Here is a 15,922-nt window from a genome sequence, read left to right as displayed (position 1 = left end):
GAAGTTGTTGAAAGGAGCAGCAAAATCCCAGGTCCCTTTACCATGCTTAGCCACTCCTTAAACTCACCCCTGCCTCCCCAGGCTTTGTTCATCATTCTGTGATGGTGTGAAAAAATACGTGGACTCTGGGAAAAATTTAAACCCTGCCTGCCACTGACCACCTCTGTGAGCTTGAGTAAGATACTTCTCTAAATCCTTCTGGACAATACTGTATAATTTAATTGTAGAAATGGTCATAGTAGCACATACATTGTGGGATTTTGAGGGTGCCTGCCTGGCACATGGTATGTGCTTGGTAAGTGGCTATTATTAATAGCATCTGCTGTATTCATCTCTCAGGTCAGGTATGTTCAATTTCCAGGTTAGAGTCTTTTATTTTTTTTGCTTGAAGTTCAGTTGACACACAATGTTACATTAGTTTCAGGTGTACAACATAGTGATTCAACAAGTCTATGCTGTATGGTTTCCTCACCACAAGTATATTCCTGGCTTCCCTCCTAAGAGTGCTTGAGCTGAAAGGAACTTAGGCAGCATCTGGTTCTGGAAGGAGTAGGAGGCATAGAACCTGTCTGGTTTTGAGATCAAGCCCTAGACCTCATTTGAGGATAACAGATCATAAGAAACTGCTTCTGAAGTTACCCCTCAAGTATGCCCAGATTTGAGTGGGCCTAATGGCAGTGTTCTCTCATTGATATTCTTTTATTTAATTAAGTAAAACATGAGACAAAACAGTTATTTTTATAAAATAAATGTAGCCCAAAAATGTTTTTTATTTTCCCTCAATTTTCCCCTTTGCAAAAAAACTGCCACCTATCCTTGATCTCATGCAAGCTTCATTTTCCAGATGAACTGACCAGTCCCAAAGAAGTAAGCCTCCTATGAGACAAAGTGCAGTCTTTTACAATCAGGGCTGGAGCAGGGGCTTTGGGTGGCAGCCCCTTCCCAGATTAGGTCACTGGCTCTGGAACCAGACTGCCTGGGTTCATGTCTTGGTGCTACCCTTGTTAGTATACTTGTTTCCATTACCTGTAAAATGTGATGATAATATGAATACCTATCTCATAAAACTGGCATATAGATTAAATGAGTCAAGAGAAAGAAGTTCTTCAAACAGTCCCAGGTACATAGTGAACACCAAATAAGTTATCATTGTGTGTGTGTGTATGTGTGTTTCTTTTTCCTGGAAATTAGCTAGGTTTAGAAGTTACAGGGGCAAAAGTCCTTTCTTGTCTTGAAGTTGCTGATGTGGAAGGAAAATCACAACTCTCTAATCAAGCCAAGCAAGGGAGCCTCGCTAGGTGGTGGCTTAGAAGACAGGCAGCCTGGGATTCTGCCCACAGTGGGACAAACAGCTCCAGTCTCCCAGGACCCAGCAGATCTTACTTGGAGAGGGACACTGTGTGCCTGGAAGTTCTAGTGGTCTGTGCCTGTCACCTTTGCCCCCAGGCTTATGTCAGACCAAATTCCACTGCCTGGAGCCTGACTCTGGATTCAGCCAAGGAAAGCAGAGTTTGACCAGGTCTAGCATGCAGTGTTACTCACAGGACTGACATGTGGTTTTAATCCAGCCCTCTGAAAATATGCGTATGTATTCCCTTTTACTCTAGTCATGCTTTTGTTATGAAAATTATTTAACTGATCTTTAAAAAATGGAACAGAAACTCCAAATTCAAAATCTCTGCCAGTCTCACTCAGAGCCTGAGTAGTGATGAATCTGTGATCAGCCAGTGGGGATTGTTTAGTTTGAAAGAGAGCAGAGGTTGGGGGACAAAGTGGAAGGGCCTTTGACACCTTTAGTGATTACTCCAGAACCAAGGCCAAATATGAGTTTTATTATACACACACACACACACACACCACATGGCTTCCCTCTGCCCATTCTCCCACCCAGAAAACTCCCACCAAGAAACACTTTGCAAATGCTTTGTAATGTTATCTGTTTTGTTGGAAGAGGAACCTATGACCTGTGTCTTCTCTCCACCTGCCCTGCCCAGCATGTTATCCCATTATCCATGGCAGTTTAGTGGAGGACCAGGGTTTTGTCATCCTTCTGACACCTCAGAGTTGAGAAAAGATGGCTTTGCTTTGCCTCTGTCTCCACCACTACATTCCTACGCAGCAGTCAGTGAGAATCACAGCTGTTAAGCACGGGGATGTCAGGGTTCAGAGCAGGGCATTCTGGAAGGTGGTCTGGAGAAGGGAGATCTAGGGCCCAAAAGTCAATCCTGACTGGATTTTCCCAAAGTGGATGAACATTCCTTTCCCTGTGATCCTTTATAAATGAAAAAAAAAAAGTCTCCTGCTGGCTGGTACAATACAAACTGTAATCAAGTTCTTTCCTCCAACTTTTTTGTTTCTGAAATTGTCTTGGTGCAAAGGCCACCGGGTTTCTGTTGGAATTCTTCAAAAAAGTCCTTCTCAAAAGACCTCTCTGGTTTCCATTTAACAGAAGTCTCTTTGATGCCATCTGCCCATCTTATGAAAATAACTTGTTCATGGGATATATTTGTGAACAGGGTGCAGTATTAGTATCTTCATCATAACCTGAGCCTATCTGTAGTGACAACGCTATGCCCTTATTAGTCAAGGGACGGGCACTATATTTCATTGCTAAACTGCCTTACTGTTACCTGACCAAGGGCACACATTGAGCCCAACAGAAACCATCAAAGGATCTGTATTAAGTTCTGCTATGATAATGCTGCATAACAAGCAACCTCCCAATCTCAACATCTTACAATATACATCTATGCCTATGTGTAGGATGAGCCCAGTGGATGTGGCTGGTTTGGCTGCAGGCTGGGGATTGGATTCTGGTTCCCTCCAGGTGCCCAGCCTGGGGCATATGCCTCCGTAGTGGAGGATGGGTTTGCAGGGAGGCAAGTCAAACCATACAAGCATATTCAAAGCCTCTAGTAGGATGTAGCATATGTGATGTCTACTAACATTCCATTGGCAAAAGCAAGTCATATGGCCAAGGTCAACGCCCGTGGAGAGGTCTATTCTATCTTCAGTGAAACCACGGCAAAATGAAGAAGAAGGAAGAATAGTGAACAAATAATACCACCAATGACACTGACCTTTACTTCATGTTGAAGAGTGGTCCTCCACCCTCTGTGGAGGCAATGATAGGGAGTTTGGTGGTGGCTATCTCCAGCCCAGCACAGGTCCCCGGGTTCTCAGTGGGCTGGGCTCTTTTCAACTCTCCTGGCTCTCCTTCTCACAGTTGCTAAGGAACCCAAATCCAACTTTTGTCAAAATCTCAGTCTTAAAAAAACAAAACAAAACAAACAAACAAACAAACAAAAAAACCTCAGTCTTTTTCTTTTGTCCCTCCACATATTTCCTTTCTGGCTCCTACTTTTTCTCTCCTCACCTTCCAACATGCTTTTTTTTTTTTTTTTTTTTTTTTTTTTTTTTTTTTATGATAGTCACAGAGAGAGAGAGAGAGAGAGAGAGGCAGAGACATAGGCAGAGGGAGAAGCAGGCTCCATGCACCGGGAGCCCAATGTGGGATTCGATCCCGGGTCTATCGTGCCCTGGGCCAAAGGCAGGCGCCAAACCGCTGCGCCACCCAGGGATCCCCCAACATGCTTTTAAGCCAAGCAAATGCTTCCTTGATATCTTGATATCTTGGATGGAACCTCTGTAGGATGAAACCCCTTCCACTGCCAAGGGGTCTCCACTTGGCTTACACTTGAAGTTTTATTATAAAAGAGTTTCTTGTTCCACCTCTACCTTGAGCTGTGCTCCCAAATACACCATTTTTTACTCTGACATTACAACATGCCAAACCCCGAAAAGGAGGGGGCATTTTTCAGATCCCAGAAAGGTAAAGGGAGTTCAGAAAGAGAAGGCAGAAACATTGATCCCACTGCTTATTTAAATGTACCAAACCATGTGGTGGATGGACCCTTTACATATTTTAACTTCACTTACTTCTCATGACAATCCTTGGAGGGAGGAGTTATCTCATTCTCTCCCTGCCCATTTTATGACTGAGGGAATGGTCCGGAGAGGTTGTGTAACTTGCCCATTGTCACACAGCTCAGCAGGGCAGAAGCTGATCGAGAACTCCGCTATGTTTTCCCTAAATCCCATTTTTTTCTAGCTACCCTCTTCTTCAGACCTCTTCCTCTGCAGGTGTAGGTGGATGTGACTGCCAGGCCAGTGGGCATCTTCTCTGAGGAATTATGGGAGGAGTCTTGGGGAAAGGGTGGGTGCTGGGGGTTAGAGGAGGGGAGGAGAAATAGAGAAGCTATAGAAATAGACAGTGAAGGTCACACCACTCCTCTTCCCTGCCTGCCAGTGTCACTGCAGGGCAGAAAAGATAGTGTGAATGTTTTGGATGGGGAGAATGGGGGTGGGTTCAGCTGGCAAGGGTGTGGTGATGGAGTCTGTTGGATCTCATAAGCAAACTATCTAGTATATCATGCATCACTCCCCTTTCCCCTTCTCTAATGTCCTCTTTGTTATTCAGCTGAATATTTCTCTTCAGAGGATGTTTTTTTCTTTCAGTTTGATCAAAGCTGCTTTTCTTTTCCTAAAGCTTTACTTGGGTGGCCCCGTGGGGACAGCTGCTCGTGGCAGGTCTGAACCTTTCTCTCTGCAGAACTGCACAATTGCCAACTTTCACCAGGTTGTCTGAAGCCAAGTAAGGCCAAGAAGAGGATCAAAACAGTCTGTTTTCTTCAAGCATTTTAAAAAAGATGATTAATTTTTCCCTAGTGGTATCCAAAAGTTTGAGAATACAGATTATGAATCCAACATGAAAGCATATTTTTCTTTTTAGAAGAAAAAAAAAACCCCAAACAGATTTCTTTCTCTATGGCCACTTATCCTTTTAGTTTTAATTCAAAATATTGGAATTCTTGCCAGCTGTGGAACCTTGGGCAAATGTTAGCACTCTGGACCTTTAAGTTTTCTCAGCTATAAAATAGGAATGAAATCATTTCCATTTCCCTCATATGCGTGAAAATTAAATGAGATAATACCTCATATTCTATGAAAAGTTAATATCAGTAAGGAATGGGACCCAACGACTTCATCTCTCGGTGTCTCCTGTATAGAAATCCTCACAGTTATCTCCAGAGCTGCATGTGTTGCATCTTCAGTGCAACATTATTTGTTGTAATAAAAATTGGGAATGATTGAAATATTCTTCCTGTAGAGGAATGGTTATAAATATTATGGCATATTCCTACTGTGAGCTATTAAGCAGCAATTAAGTAACTCCATATAGACAGATACAGAAAAAGCTTCAGGACATCTTGGTTCTCTCTTTTATGCTAAAAGTAATTACTGTGTAGTATAAGTGAACAAATAATCTCCCAAAAGACATCCATATCTTAATCCCTGGAACCTGTGAATGTTACTTTATTTGGAAAAATCAGTCTTTACATATCTAAATTAAGGATCTTGAGATGGGGAGCTTATCCTAGATTATCCAAGTGAGCCTTAAATGCCATCACTCCTGTCCTTATAAGAGGGGAAACAAAGAGAATTCTGATGCACACAGAAAAGGAAGAGGCATTGGAGCACCTGGGTAGCTCAGTAGGTTAAGTGTTTGCCTTTGTCTCAGGTCATGACCTCAGGGTCCTGATATGGAGCTCTCTGCTCAGCAGGGAGTCTGCTTCTGCTTCTGCCCCTCCCACCACTCATGCTCTCTCTCTCTCTCTCAAAAAAATAAATAAAATCTTAAAAAAAAATAATAAAATTCCCTACCCTAAACAATTAAAAAAAAATAAAGAGGCACAGTGACCACAGATTGGAGGGATGGAGACTGAAGCCAAGGAATGTGTGCAGCCACCAGAGCTGGAAGATTCTTCCCTAGAGCCTCCACAGGGTGCATGGCTCTGTTGGCACCTCGATTTTGGCTTAGTGAAACTGATACTGAACACGTTTCTGTTGTTTTAAGCCATTGGGTCTGTGGATATTTATTATGGCAGTCACAGGCAATTAATACATCGTGACAAATGTGCATGTCTTAATGCAAAGAAAAGAAACAGGCCTGGAAAGATGTACATCCAAATTATTGATGGTGGCTCCCGCTGAGGAGGAGAAAAGATGTTCATATTTTGTTTGATTTTCTTAATATTATTTGGATTTTCCACTGTGCTTATTTATGCATGTATTCTGTGTGTGTATGTCTTTTAAATAGTAATAAAGGCCAAATTAAAAATATATCTAAGGACAAAATTTAGAATCTCACTTCAAAAGGATTATCAGGTAAAGACATCTTAGGGGGTGGTAAGAATCATCTGTTTTATAGAAGGGAGGCTCATTTCCACACTTCTCAGAATTGTCCCTCTGAAGGATGGTGACTGAGCATTTACCCACTGACTTTTGTCCCCTTTGGGCTGAGGATAGTCACCAAAGGTATTGACTTCCCCTGTGCCTCCCTGCAGAGCAGACAAGAAAGTAAAGAGTGAATCAAACACTTTAGGTGTGAAGCTGGCAGTGTGCCAGGGACTGTCCACTGTGGGGGCAGCTAGAATCAGTTGGGGGCCAAGAGGACCAAACATGGAGCACAAAAAGCATCAGAGAAAGCTCCTGCAACCTCAAAGAGGGAAGAACCCTAGAACTGGAGGAGCCTTCTCACAAGCAGACTTGTAGCGCCTTAGGCCAGGGAACAGTGTTGGTCCCTTTCTGAAAATCCCTCTTATCTAACAGCTTGTTTCATACAGAGCTTTCTGTGTGGCAGGCACTGAGATAGTCCCAAGACACAACAGCAAGTGAGCCAGTGTCCCACCCGTGTGAATCAACAGACTTTAAATGATCATATAGTAAAGCGTGAAAGGGCATGCTCAGGGAGAAGCAGCGTGTTGTAGGAGCACATAGCTAGGGCATCCAGCCCATTGAGGGGCCTCTGTGGAAGGCTTCCTGGGGAAGACCTAAAGAATGAGAATAGGGGGAAAGGAATGTTCCAGGCAGAGGAAACAGCATATGGGAAGTGGAGAGGGTCTGGTGCTGTCCAGGAATTAAAAGAAGATCAGTATGGCTCAAGCACTTCAGGCATTTAGACTTTCTCCAAAGAGGCTTTGAGGGATATGATCCTGTGTGTGGTGAGTGGATTGTAGAGGAGCAGGGACTAGAGGAAGAGACCAGTTAGGTGTCTAGTAGAGAAGGAGGCACTTCAGCCTAAGTAGACACAGAGTGGCTAATGAGAAATAAATGGATTCCAGAGATGTTTGGGAGGAAAAATTTGCAAGACTTGGGTGTATGGGGCAGAGGGAAGGGTGGAATGGAGATCAGGCCCAGATTTCTGGCTTGGATATGTGGATGGATGGTGCTACCTTTCAGTGGATTGGAAATAGAAAGAGGAGCATGTGTAGAGGTGAGGGAGATGGTGAGAAATTAGATAAAGTAGAGAGTGTCGGGTGGATCTAGTTATCGGTTGCCCTCTCTCTGACTCCTAGAAATCTCACTCTGATTGGTGGGCCACCACTCTTCCTGCTCCATGACACTCTTTAAGGGTGGTCTGTCTCTTGGGAGTGTTAAGTGGCCAGCATACCTGGAGGCTGCACTCAATTCCCACAAAGCTAGTGAATAGATCTTCTGAAAATGTACACAAGGAGCACTCTTGGACTTCCCAGAACTGTATGGGGGTTGTGGCTCCAGACCACAGAGGTTGGAAAAAGTTGGTTGTTCTGTGGCCTGGCCTAGTCACTGCATTCTGTAAGGGCATGTTCCTTTCTTCTTAAAAATGTGCCACTAAGGACTATTTCTATGAACATGGCTACATAGAAAGAACTCTGCATTCTTGCCACTGTCTCCTGGAAACCATCTGAAAGCAACAAAGAGAATGGAAGACAAAATGCAAATTCCTTTTCCTCTTTTTGAGGCAGAAGAGAGGATACATGGAGAACCTGGTCACAAGCCAGATTTGCAGGAAGCAGCCTGGCCACTATTTCAAATGCAACTTAGGCCCTTCTATAGGAACCTCATTCAATTGACTCATCTAACTCATAAAAGGAGTTGAGCATCCACAAAGAGACACTCTAAGAAAAAAAAGGAACAATGAACCGCAGAGTTTATGAACAGATGAAGGTCAGTCACCCTTTGAAGTAGGTGAAAATTTTGAGCAGTCGCTTCACTATGAATTTTTTTATAATAAATTTATTTTTTATTGGTGTTCAATTTACCAACATACAGAATAACACCCAGTGCTCATCACCCTCAGTGCCCGTCACCCATTCACCCCTACCGCCCGCCCTCCTCCCCTTCCACCACCCCTAGTTCATTTCCCAGAGTTAGGAGTCTTTATGTTCTGTCTCCCTTTCTGATATTTCCCACACATTACTATAAATTTTTAAAGTTTAATGAAAAAAGACCCTCTATGAAAGAGCACCAACAAAAAGAAATGCAAGAACTCAAGAAAAAAAATGGTAACATAGCCAGAAGAGGTGAAATACGAGCTGGAAAGAAATAGGGAAAAGTAGAAATTAAGAGGAATTTGGTAGAAATGAGAAAGTACACAAAGGTGAATGAATATTGGGGAAAACAATCTGCCAAGTAGAATATAAAAATAAGCAAAATGAGCAAATAAAAATGGTTAGAAAGGATTAGAGAGAAGATGAAAGATATACACAGGGCAGATAAGACACCCAACACATGTAATTCAAGAGCCTAAAGAACAAATAAAACAGTGGAATGGAAAATATTTAATATTTAGTCTAAGAAAACTTTGGTGAAATAAAATATTTAAATAAGGTATTCTAACAAGGTATGCCCAGAAAAATTGACCCAGGAAAGTCAACACTGAGATATATTCTATAACATCATTGGACTTCAGAGAAAACAAGATCACCTCAAACCTGTCAGAATGGCTCATATCAAAGAGACAAGAGATAACAAGTGTTGGCAAGGATGTGGAGAGGAGGGAACCCTTGTGCACTGTTTGTGGGGATGTAAATTGGTGGAGCCACCACAGAAAACAGAATAGAGGTCCCTCAAAAAACTAGAAGATAGAACTATCAAGTGATCCAGCAGTCTCACTTGTGGGTATTTATTTGAAAGAAATGAAATCAGTGTCTCAAAGAAATGTCTGCACTTCTATGCTCATTGCAGCATTATTCAAAATAACCAGGATATGAAAACGATGTAAGTGTCCACTGATAGATGAATGGATAAATATGTATATTTGTGTATATATATATCAATGTATTTATATATGTATTTGTATACATATATATAATTTGTATACACATATGTGTGTGTGTGTATATATATATATATATATATATATATATATATATATATATATCAATAGCATAATATTCTTCAGCCATAAAAAAGAGAAGGAAATCCTGCCATCTGTGACAACATGGAAGAACCATGAGGACATTATGCTAAGTGAAATAAAGCAAACAGAGAAATACTATCTGGTATTATACGGTACCATTTGTATGTGGAATCTAAAAAAAAAAAAATGTCGAGCTCATAGAAACAGAGAGTAGAATGGTGGTTGCCAGGGCCTAGGAGGGGGCAGGGGGAATGGGGAGATGTTGGTCAAAGAATATATAGACTTTCAGTTATTAGGTGAATAAGTTCTGAGGATCTAATGTACAGCAGGTGACTGTAGTTAATAATACCATATTGTATACTTGAAATTTGCAGAGTAGATCTTAAGCATTCTCAACACATACATAAACGTAACTACGTGAGGTGATGGGTGTGCTAAATAACTTGATTGTGGTGATCATTTCATAAAGTATACACATATCAAATCATCACATTGTATACTTCAAATGTGTACAATTTAATCTGTCAATTATATTCAATAAAGCTGGAAAAAGAATGTAAAGAAAAATAAAGAATTCTTACGGCAACTAGGCAGGGTACAAAGTCCCATCTATTCAGTGGAGCAGGATCCACAAGTGAGTCAGAGAAAGAAGCCGTGCCAAAATATTTTCTTTCTAGCTAAACTTCCCTTCAGGTATGAATGCTACGGAAAAATAGTTTTGAACATGCAGGAACTCAGAGAATTCTGTTCCCATGCGTACTTCTTGAGAAAATTATGCATTTCTGGCTTCAGTCAACCAAGAAATAATGAAAAACTAGGGCAAAAGGGACAGGAGTATGCAAAGAATGTACTTCACTGAAGAACCAAGACCTAAACAAATATGAGCATTGGACTAATGGGCTAGAATGTATAAAATTTTATATCCTAACAATATAAAAATGATACAAATTTGGAAGGGGAATCAGGGAAAAGGTGGGAGAAGGAAGAAACTTGCTACTCATTAATAATATTTAAGAAACAAAGATTATCTTTTCCAGATGAAACCCAAGTTTTCAGAGCCCACATTTACGAGGAAGATCTTCTCTAGGCTTTGTCTCCCTGCCCTGTGGCCCTGGGGGCCTTGACTGGAGTGGAGGGGTGGGGGTGCTGGGGCTCCACGAAGTATGCTATTCAGCATACTGTTTCTGTCTGCCTACCCCTCTGCCCTACTTCAAGCAGGGTGTTCAAGGTTGGGTCTCACAGCTGCATAAGCACCTTATAGTCAGGTGTGAAGAGGTGAGGCCTAAAAATTTGCTTTTCTGACAGACTCCCAGGTGATACTGATGCTACTGATCCAGGCACAACATGTTTAAAAGTCACTGCCCCAGAGCGTGCCCTTGCCAACACATGTGGAGCTGGTGCTACCACATCTGTGTGCTAAGAAAGGCCAGGGCATCCAGCTTCCACTTGAGCAAGTGGGGCAGACAAAAGTACCCAGGCACAGACTTAGTCACATGGCCACACCTGGCTACAAGAGGAACTGGGCAAGGTCATCTGTAGCTGAGAGCCTTGTGCCCTGGAAAATGGAAAAGCGTGCTTGTGGGAGACAATTAGAGACCCACGGAGAGGGCCCTAGAACTCACATGGGGATGAAAAGAGAACGGCCAGCATTCAGTGATGAGGGACAGATGTTAAAGGGATGCCTATGGTGTCTGGTGACAAGTGTCATAATGGCGGTTTATTCAAGGGGAAGAAACCCAGGCCGAACTGCAAGTATCAGCAAAGGCTCCCCTGGGAGGCAAAGCTCAGCTTTGAAGCAGGAGCATAGTTAGCTGTGGTTGCCCATTCCTCCCTTGAAGGCAGCTAGGTGTATTCCACCATCTCGTCTCTTTGTATACACCCCAGATGTTCATTCACTGTCCCAGTTGTTTTGTGGATTGGGTCTGACATTTTTCCCAGGTCTCAAACTTTCTTTTTCTATCTTGTCCCCCAGGCGTCTTGGCTCTGGAGAAAACTACGTGGCAAGAGGCGGTTGGTGATAGCATTCTGCCTCTTGATGACTCTGTCTGTGGTGACTGTCACCCGCTTCCCCCCGCAGCATCCAGCTACTGGCCCAGACTCTGGTCCCATGGAGCTCCAGGAGGTCATGGAAGCCCCTGGCCCCCACAATCGGCAGGCTCTGAGCTCCAGCTGGAGGCAGCAAGCAAGAGACCTAGGGTTCTGGAAAGGCTGGGCCTTGCCCAGGAATTCCATCCCAATGTGTGCTGAGGAGCAAGGCCACAGAGGGACAGTGGACAGAAGCAGGAAGTCCCCAGTAGGGGACAGTAGGCATCCAGGGAGGGTCAGGAGGGACATTACTTTGGCCTCTCTAGGAGATTTGAGACTCAGTACTTCACGTCTTGTGCTCCTGAGGGAGGATGAGGTCAGGAGTCCAGGAACCAAAGACTTGGGTCCTCCCTGGCATGATGATCCTATCGGAGAGGCACAGAATGACACTGGCACCCTGGTTGGCCCCCTCACAGGACCTGACATGACAGCTTTACAGGCTTGGAGAGCTGCTGCTGGACTAACTCTCCGGCCCCGCCCAGTGGAAGGCAGGAATCTGCCAGGAGCTAGGAACAGAGCTGTGACTGGTAGGCCACAAGCAGGGCATCCCACCCCAACTGCAGAGGCTCGTCGGTGGCCTGGCTCTGTTGGGGAGCTGCAAGGATCTGTCTGGTGTGATGCGGAGAGCCCTGGGATGTTGACCAGCTTGAGGACCAGTGGGCAGGTTCCCCCATGGTTCACAGAGCACGATGTGCAAATGTTCCAGCTGTTGGCCAAGGGAGAGGTGGTGGGCAAAGCCAGGATTCCTGGCCATGGGCAGGTGCTGCAGGTTGCCTTCTCCAATGAGGGTGTTCTTCAGAACATGTCTTCTGGGCTCAGCCATCTCTGCTCCCAGGGGCTCTGTGGCCTGATCAAGAGGCCTGGGGACCTGCATGAGGTCCTGTCCTTCCATGTGGACCGAGTGCTGGGGCTGCGCCGGAGCCTGCCTGCTGTGGCCCGAAAGTTCCACAGTTCCCTGCTGCCCTACCGCTACACAGATGGTAGCACAAGGCCTGTCATCTGGTGGGCGCCTGATGTGCAGCACCTGGGGGACCCAGAAGAGGACCAGAACTCTCTGTCCTTGGGCTGGCTGCAGTACCAGGCCTTGTTGGCACGTGGCTGCAGCTGGCCAAGCCAGGCCTCCTGCCTGGGCATCCACTACACTGAGTGGGCACGCCTGGCACTCTTCGACTTCCTGCTGCAGGTAGGTGGAGCTGGACAAGGGGAAGGTGGAGAGCAGTGGAAGTATGGGGTTGGGGATGAACCTGGGACTGAGGAATTGCCCTCCTGAGGATGGTTGGTGACTCCCCCTCCAATCCTTGTCTTTTGACCACCAAATACCTGTTTTTGTTATTTTTTCTGCCTCGTGTTTATCCATCCAGTGGTGGGCTAGAACCACCTCAGATGGGCTTACAAGAGCTGATTGCCAAAATTTTCAGGAATATTGTGACCCAGTTGAAAAACACAAGTATTATTAAAAGTGGAATAAAATCAGCTAATAATATAATATATTAGAAAAAAGTAATAAATACTCAGAATTCATTAATTCCTAATGATTTCACTATTATCTGTGCTTTTTAGGTTACTTGCATTTACATAATAAATATTATATAATGATGAGCTATTGCACATCTCCTGTCAACTCCATATTCAGTCATATTGGTAACTTGAAATTGGCCCAAGGTGGCAGTATTTACACCATGGGAGTCAGCAAATGCTGCAAATCAGGACTCCCCACTATTTCCAAGAGGTAGTTATTAAACATTTATCAGCACGTCACTGTGGATAACATTTTATCCTTGAATCAACAAGGATTCAGGATGGGTACCTAATTTTAAAAAGAAAGCAAGTGTGGTAAGAAGGAAAGACTCAGGAAGATAAAGAGATGATTTTTGGACACTGGAAAATGAGAAAGAATTCAGCCACAAAGCCAGCTGAGGTCCCTGCTGTGCACGAAGTTAACCCTGAAGTTTCTGAGGATCCCAGGAAAGGACTGGGCAGGCAGGGCACAGGGTTAACTGGGGGCTGCAAGCATTGGCTGTTGACTAACTAAACAGTGTGGTTGTTCTGGGACCTGTGCATTGGATGTCAGCCATGGAGGCATGTGTGCAAAGATGTCCAGAAAGGCATAAAGGCAAAAAAAGGGGAGAACAAGCTCAAAATGGGTGGGTATGTGTACTAAGTGCAGACTGAGCCAGCCCCCATTTCTGTAGGGATGCTTATTGAAGAAAGACACCAAGAGGAGCCCTTAGATTCACCAACTAGGGTGAGTGGATGAGCCACAAGACAGGATTCAGGCAGCCACAGGCTGATATACTGTATTCGGTCCATACAGGGTTGGTTCACAATGTGTTTTTAGAAGATTCTTAGACAACATGTAATAGTTTGGATATTTCCCATAAAAATCTAGCTTCCTTTGAAACATTGGATGGTTGAATAACATTAGGCATCCATTCCCATATGGCAGTCATCAGCCTAGGCTGAGTAGCCGTGTCTGATTCAGAGGCTGCCATGCTCTCTTTTGGGGCATATCCTCTATCTCCTTATTTTCTAACATCCACCTGCTGCCCTATCCCCAGAACCATGAATGCTACCTGTCAGCAGCTGGATGTTTGTTTCCAGTTAGTGGGCTAGCCGGTCCCCTGAGGTCCTCCAGTCTGTGTCCACAAAGGCAGTTTTGTGGAAAGAGGAGTGTAGAGCCTAGTGGTCAGCATGGGCTTTGGTATCTCCCAGACCTCTTCCTGCTGTATGACTCTGAGAAGATTCCTTTGCCTCTTGGAGATTCACTTTTCTTACATCTAAAATGGGACTGGATGTCCTGCCCTCACCCCCTTGGGTCTGACCATTATAATGTGTGGTAGCTTCTAATGGCCAGTGCCTGCATCTGTGGGCTTGCTCTGAGTGACCTGTGACAGGCTGGGTGCTGGGGAACTAATGCTCTCCAGGTAGTGTGACCAACCACCCAGCTTGGGGAAAAGTTTCTCAGACTTACACCCCTGGGCAAACAGAGAAGGCTGGTTATCTCCTTGCAGGAGCAGCCTCCAGTGACTGATGGGAGCCAGTATATAAAAGCCCTGGTTTCTGGCTAGATTAGTGCATGTTGTATGTGTCTTTCAGAGTCCCTTACTAAGAGTGAGCCCTGATTACTCGGAGGGTAGCACATGCACAATAATATGCAGGCACAGTCCCCAAAACTTTATAGGAATTAACTCATCCAATCCTCATGGCAACCTTACAAGTGAGATACAGTATTTATCCCCATTTTAAAGTTGAGAAATTAAGGTCAAGAGAGGTTAAATTACTTGCCCAAGGTCATGGCTGCTGGAGCTGAGATAAAGCCTTGGTCTGACTTCAGAGCTCACCTCTTAATCACAGAGTTACTATTCAGTTGGTCATGAATGAGTCAGGAAATGGGGACTCTTGTAGGGATGCCTTGAAGCCTTAAGAATGGATGCATTTCCTTGCAAAGTCCCAGTCTAGCTGATGTGCACACCGCAGTTTTCTGCTTCACACAGGGCCCCTCTGTCCATCCCCCAGAGTTGCTGTGTGGGACTCTTCTCTTCCTCAGGTACCAAGCCCTTGTGGGGACAGAAGCCTCAGCAGCCAAGGCACACGCAGGTTGGGTGTGTGGTCAGACACTACTTGGCTGGCCTTGTGCCACCTCTTCCTTGTTTGCTGAACACCAGTGAAGTCAAACACCCCTGTCTGGCTGATGCTGCCTTCCTAGAAGCCACTAGTAAGTCACAGAGAGGCGAGGTTTCAGGATGTGGGTTTCCCAGCCAGGAACCCAAGGTGTCTTCTGACTAGGAACTGAGTACAAATTCAGTTTGTATACAGCTCACTCTGTGCTAGGCTTGCTCATTTGCTTTGTGTTATCCAATATAAACCTTTTCTCTATTGTGTTTGTGTATCACAAATACCATTTCCCCAACACAAAATACACAAGCACTACACACATACACATTCTTTGTACTCCCCGCAAATCTTATCCTATGCTTTGCAAATCCCATCTAATACCTTGTACTAGTTAGTGAGCTGAAATGCTAACAAACCTCTCTGAAGCTCAGTAGCTTAAAATACCAGTTATTTCTCGCTCCAGGGTCTGTGGATCAGTGGGACTCAACTGAGCTTAGCTCCACGCTGTGATTTGGGTTCAGGTCTGCCTTTTGTTTCTCATTCTGGAGCCCAGGGTGAAGGGGCAGGAGTATCCAGGACAAACTCTTCTCATAGGAAATGGAAGAAGCCCAAGAGCTCGACCAAACTGCTAAAGCACATTTAAGGCCTCTCTACCAATGTCACTGCTAGTATTCATTGGCCAAAGCAAGTCAGTGCCAGGAAGGAGAAGTACAGTTTGCTCAGATTGGAAGGGGGAGAGGAGCAAATATTTGTGGGGCAATAACGAAATCAGTTACATACACCCAAACACACACATTGCACACTTATACATGAGCCCTATGTGCCCACGTATGTCACAGCCACCCACACATGCATACCATTCACCTGAACCATACACCCACATATACTCCATATCATGCCCAAACACTGTTGTGGGCAAGGGGAGCTCAGTCCTCCTGAGACCTTTGAGGGAGTGTGTAGGACATACACCAGAGTTGT

The 15,922-nt window shown here is 44.5% G+C and overlaps 1 protein-coding gene across 5 annotated transcripts in view; it reads left to right on the top strand.

The window, feature by feature from the left end:
- The window catches only part of GASK1A (golgi associated kinase 1A), an 82,325-nt gene that overhangs the window by 50,672 nt on the left and 15,731 nt on the right, over nucleotides 1-15,922 (top strand). For 4 of the 5 annotated variants that reach the window (XM_072793133.1, XM_072793134.1, XM_072793132.1 and 1 more), the window contains one exon: nucleotides 11,217-12,512. In XM_072793133.1, coding sequence (XP_072649234.1) covers nucleotides 11,280-12,512 — 1,233 coding nt within the window. In that variant the 5' untranslated portion in view covers nucleotides 11,217-11,279. Of the gene's footprint in view, nucleotides 1-11,216; nucleotides 12,513-14,876; nucleotides 15,045-15,922 lie in introns of all 5 variants that reach the window. The other variant, XR_012015078.1, reaches the window with a different exon arrangement.

The sequence above is a fragment of the Canis lupus genome, chromosome 22, assembly GCF_048164855.1.
Source record: "Canis lupus baileyi chromosome 22, mCanLup2.hap1, whole genome shotgun sequence".
Lineage (NCBI taxonomy): Eukaryota > Metazoa > Chordata > Mammalia > Carnivora > Canidae > Canis > Canis lupus.
This window is presented reverse-complemented; position numbering and strand designations above follow the sequence as displayed.